General features: G+C 49.6%; 1 protein-coding gene across 1 annotated transcript; it reads left to right on the top strand.

Annotated features, from left to right (window-relative positions):
* The first annotated feature begins 787 nt into the window (after positions 1 to 787).
* On the top strand, positions 788 to 4,660 carry FZD10 (frizzled class receptor 10). Its single transcript, XM_057383285.1, has one exon. It carries the CDS (start codon positions 1,559 to 1,561, stop codon positions 3,308 to 3,310), a length of 1,752 nt encoding a protein of 583 aa, XP_057239268.1. The 5' UTR covers positions 788 to 1,558; the 3' UTR covers positions 3,311 to 4,660.
* The last annotated feature ends 331 nt before the right edge of the window (positions 4,661 to 4,991 follow it).

Raw genomic sequence — 4,991 nt, 5'->3', positions numbered from 1 at the left:
TAAGCAAAATAAATCTCAAAGCTGAACTTTAAAAGTAAACACGACTCACTTTAGAACGATTCCCGTCTCCAAAATCTGTAAGTATCTTTTCTATAGTGGATGAAGTAACTTCCCCAAGGGTATGTCTCTAGTCCTCTTAGCATTTCTTATTTAAGAAAGAGGAAAGAAAAAAAAAATAAAAAAGCAAGCTACTTTTCGAGTGATGCCATACCGTGATTAAAACCATAATCAGGTACTTTTCCAGCAATCCTGCCTGTCCTGTTCACTTAGGAATTCGAGACAAAGCACGACATTTGAAAAAAGCTGAGACTCCGGGCTGAAAGCAACCATCTTTTATGACCCTGGCAGCCAAGAGTTTATAGCACTCGCCATAAAATGCATCCTCCTCCCCACATCCTCCCTGCTAAAGCTTTGCCCCCCCTCCAATAAAGGCAGTCAAGGAGGCACCACCTTCAACCCTCTGATGAGGAGACACGAAGTCTGAAGGCTCCGCTCTCCCTGGCTTCCTACCTGAGCAGGGAGGGCAGGCTGACGCCTTCTACAGAAAAGATCTTGTTAAACTTTCAACAGAGGGCAACGGCAGGGAAAGGAGAAAGGAAGGAAAAGAGAGAAGGAGAGAGAAACAAATGGGGCTTTTTCTAATCTGTGCCGATCAAGGAGAACCTGTAGGGGTCCTTAAGGAGGTTTCAAGGCGTTCCGAGTGATTGGAAAGTAATCACCGTGTCAGCTTCACCTTTCTCATGCAAAGTGGATGTCGTATGCGAGGCGGATCCTGGACAGGTTTTTTTTTTACTTTACCCTCGATTCAGCCGCCCCCAAAGCCCAGCTGCTCGGGGGGAGCGGAGCCGGCACAGGCACCGCGCACACGCCAGCCCTGCTCGCCAAAGCGCAGCGGAGCCGACCTATCGCAAAGCCAGAGCAGAGGGCGAGGAGCGAGGGGGGGCTTTGCAGGCCCCCTCTTCAATGGCTTAGATATTTCCTCCTCCTCCTCCTCCTCCTTTATTCCGCACTCGGATAAACCAATCCCCACCTCTCGGCCAGAAAGTGCGGAGCTGTGACCCGTTGGAGGAGAGGAGAATCCCCGGAGCCCAAAAGGCGCCCGGGACATGTGCGAGTGGCAGCGGTGACCGCTCGGCTCTGCCCCGGACCCAAACTCGCCCGGCATCGCCCCGGGGCCGGCAAGCGGCAGAGCGCGGAGGAACGAGCGGAGGCGAGCGCCGGGAGGACGGATCGCCAAAGTGGAAGCCGGGGAGCAGAAAGTTGCCGGGCTGCCCGCAGTAAGTTGGGCGCATCAGCGGAGCGGGGGCGCTTTCCCCCGGGCCGGCAGCCGCGGAGGGCGGCACTGCGCTCCCCGCTCCGCCCGGGCGATGCTGCCCCGCTCCTCCAGCCCCGCGGCCCCGCCGCGCTCCGGGCCGATGCTGCCGATGCTGCCGCTGCTGCCGGGGAGGCCAGGGCCCGGCCGGCCGCTGCTCTGAGCCCCGGTCCCCCCGGTCCCCCCGGTCCCCCCGGTCCCCCCGGTCCCCTCCCGCCGCGCTCCGGCCGCTCTCCAGCCGCCACGATGGGCCCGGCGGCCGCCCGGCGCTCCGCGCTGCTGCTCTGCTGGCTCAGCGGCTGCTGCGCGGCCATCAGCTCCATGGACATCGACCGGCCCGGCGACGGGAGGTGCCAGCCCATCGAGATCCCCATGTGCAAGGATATTGGCTACAACATGACGAGGATGCCCAACCTGATGGGGCACGAAAACCAAAGGGAAGCTGCCATTCAGCTGCACGAGTTTGCCCCCTTGGTGGAGTACGGGTGCCACAGCCATCTGAAATTTTTCCTGTGCTCCCTCTACGCCCCGATGTGCACGGAGCAGGTCTCTACCCCGATCCCAGCCTGCAGGGTGATGTGCGAGCAGGCGAGGCTCAAGTGCTCCCCTATTATGGAGCAGTTTAATTTCAAGTGGCCGGACTCGCTGGACTGCAGCAAGCTGCCCAACAAGAACGACCCCAACTACCTGTGCATGGAAGCSCCCAACAACGGCTCGGATGAGCCGCCCAGGGGATCCAGCATGCTGCCCCCCATGTTCCGCCCGCAGCGGCCCAGCGGCGGCCACGATCTGCAGCAGCACAAGGACAGCCTGGGCAGAGCGTCCTGCGAAAACCCCGGCAAGTTCCACCATGTGGAAAAGAGCGCTTCCTGCGCGCCGCTCTGCACGCCRGGGGTTGATGTTTACTGGAGCAGGGACGACAAGCAGTTTGCTGTCATTTGGATTGCCATCTGGTCCATCCTGTGCTTCTTCTCCAGCGCTTTCACCGTGCTCACTTTTCTCATCGATCCGCAGCGTTTCAAGTACCCCGAGAGGCCCATTATCTTCCTGTCCATGTGCTACTGTGTCTACTCGGTGGGGTACATCATCCGCCTCTTCTCGGGGGCTGAGAGCATCGCGTGTGACAGGGACAGCGGCCAGCTCTATGTCATCCAGGAGGGCCTGGAGAGCACSGGCTGCACCATCGTGTTCCTGGTGCTGTATTATTTCGGCATGGCGAGCTCCCTGTGGTGGGTGATCCTGACTCTCACCTGGTTTCTGGCGGCTGGGAAGAAGTGGGGGCACGAAGCCATCGAGGCCAACAGCAGCTATTTTCACCTGGCAGCGTGGGCCATCCCCGCAGTGAAGACCATCATGATTTTGGTGATGAGAAGGGTGGCTGGAGACGAGCTGACAGGGCTGTGCTATGTGGGCAGCATGGATGTGAACGCCCTGACGGGCTTTGTGCTCATTCCTTTGGCTTGTTATCTAATCATTGGCACTTCTTTTATTCTTTCTGGCTTTGTGGCCCTTTTTCATATCAGGAGGGTGATGAAAACGGGTGGAGAAAACACYGACAAGTTGGAGAAACTTATGGTCAGGATTGGTGTCTTCTCAGTCTTGTATACAGTGCCTGCAACTTGTGTGATAGCTTGCTATTTTTATGAGAGACTGAACATGGATTATTGGAAAATCGTGGCAACTCAACAGAAATGCAAGATGAACAATCAGACTAAAAATTTAGACTGCATGATGAATAACTCYATCCCAGCAGTAGAAATTTTTATGGTCAAAATTTTTATGTTATTAGTTGTGGGCATTACTAGTGGCATGTGGATCTGGACTTCCAAGACTCTYCAATCGTGGCAAAATGTTTGTAGTCGGAGATTAAAGAAGAGAAGYAGGAGAAAACCTGCAAGTGTTATTACGAGTAGTGGAATCTATAAAAAACCTCAGCATCCACAGAAAACTCACCTTGCAAAGTATGAATCAACATTACAGCCGCCCACTTGTGTGTGACCAGGTGTTAGAAAAGACCCTCTCTCACCTTACAGACTTACAAATGTCCACAGCAGCAGTCTGAAATTTAAAAAAAAAAAAAATGGTGCTCTTTTTTTTTTTTTTTTTGTCAGAACAGTTTAATATCTCAAGACACAAAAATGTATCATGCTGAATTCAGGACCTGGTGAAAAAACTGAAGGTAAATGTACTCATGGAAAGGTTTTCAGTGAAAGAAATATTGTGAATGACAACAGGTCTGTTCTGTTACTAATCTGTAGTTTAGTACATTACATCCAGCCCTCAGATTAAAAAAAAAACCAACCATAAAAACAGACTCAAACTCAGCAACAACCACCTATTTAACTTTTTCGTGTAGCTGGGCTGGATTTTCTTCAGCTTTCTGAGTAACAAGGTATAGGCAAGTTTTATGGAGCARTGGTTTGATTTGAAAAGTGCCCGAGTGAGCTTTGTCTCTTGAGGGACTGGGGAGGCCCATCCTGAGCAGGGATTGATCTGGGAAAGCATCTCCGTGCTAACTTTAAAATCCTTTACAGCTCCTCTCAGCCCTGTGCGTTTGGAGTGCCTAAAAATAGGCTTAATCTATAATGCTCACCAATATTCTTTCACCAAAAGAGAAACTTCCTGCACCAGACACAAACTTTGTGAATAAGAATAATGTGCAATACATTTTTTTTTYCTTACCATGACATGAAAAGAGAAACAAGTATTTTGCTGTACATAAAGACAACAAAAGAAATCTCTTAACAAAAGAACTAAGAGGTCTAGTCCTCAGAAACCCTTTAGTGTTACATTTTGTGGCTTTTTAATGGAAATCAAGCCAATGTTATACACGTTTGGACTGATTTGTGCGGAAAAAAAAGGGGGGGATCAATTCAAAGGGACCCAAAGGGCTTATTGACTCTTTCTATTGTTAAACAAATTCTCACTATGAATAGATCAAGAAGCACTAGATTCTGCAAAGGGAAGCTTTGTATAGAGTGATGCTCTTTACTGTGCTGGGGGTGCACAGTTTTGTGCTGTATATATTTGTAATATACAATTATTTTTCATGCTCCACTATTTTATTAAAAAATAAAATATGTTCTTTAGTTTGATAATTTTGTGTGTTCTAAACTTTCTCTGATGTGCTTTGCGGTTAATAAACTTGTTTTCTGGRATATTTTTTAAAAGCACACTTTGGATATAATAGTTGTCGTTATACTTGCCTGCAAGTATAAACAGAGAGAACAGTAATTTGCTTGAAAGAAATTGCAAGTTGGAATGAAATAAATGGATTTTGAAGTTGCATCTTTCGGTGAGCTTTGCAACTGAGAAAGCAGAACGGGAAGAAGCTTTAGTGATGTAAAAAGCTGCAGTGATGTAGAGTAGCAGCGTGTTTACAAAGCACTGAGATTACAACAATGATCCTCGGTTAACACCCCTCTAAAATTTGCATAGAGTATGTTCAGCATGTGAAAGATCACACAGCTGGARCACAATTCCGTCTCTACCCTTCAGGGAATTTCTCCCTTTCTAACAGCGCTGAAAGTGTCTCTGTTTGTGGAAAGACTTAGGGAACAGCGGCAAGTACAAATGCAGGGTTTGAATGCCACTTCAGGGAACTTATCTGAGTTCACATTGTAAACGCATTTTCCAGGAGTTTTTAGTGGAGTTTTGTGTGAAGCTGAAGTTTTCCGTG

The sequence above is a fragment of the Malurus melanocephalus genome, unplaced genomic scaffold (assembly GCF_030028575.1).
Source record: "Malurus melanocephalus ecotype Western Australia unplaced genomic scaffold, MMel_1.1 scaffold_620, whole genome shotgun sequence".
Lineage (NCBI taxonomy): Eukaryota > Metazoa > Chordata > Aves > Passeriformes > Maluridae > Malurus > Malurus melanocephalus.
Note: the sequence above shows the minus strand (reverse complement) of the source record. Positions and strands in the feature narration are given on the sequence as shown.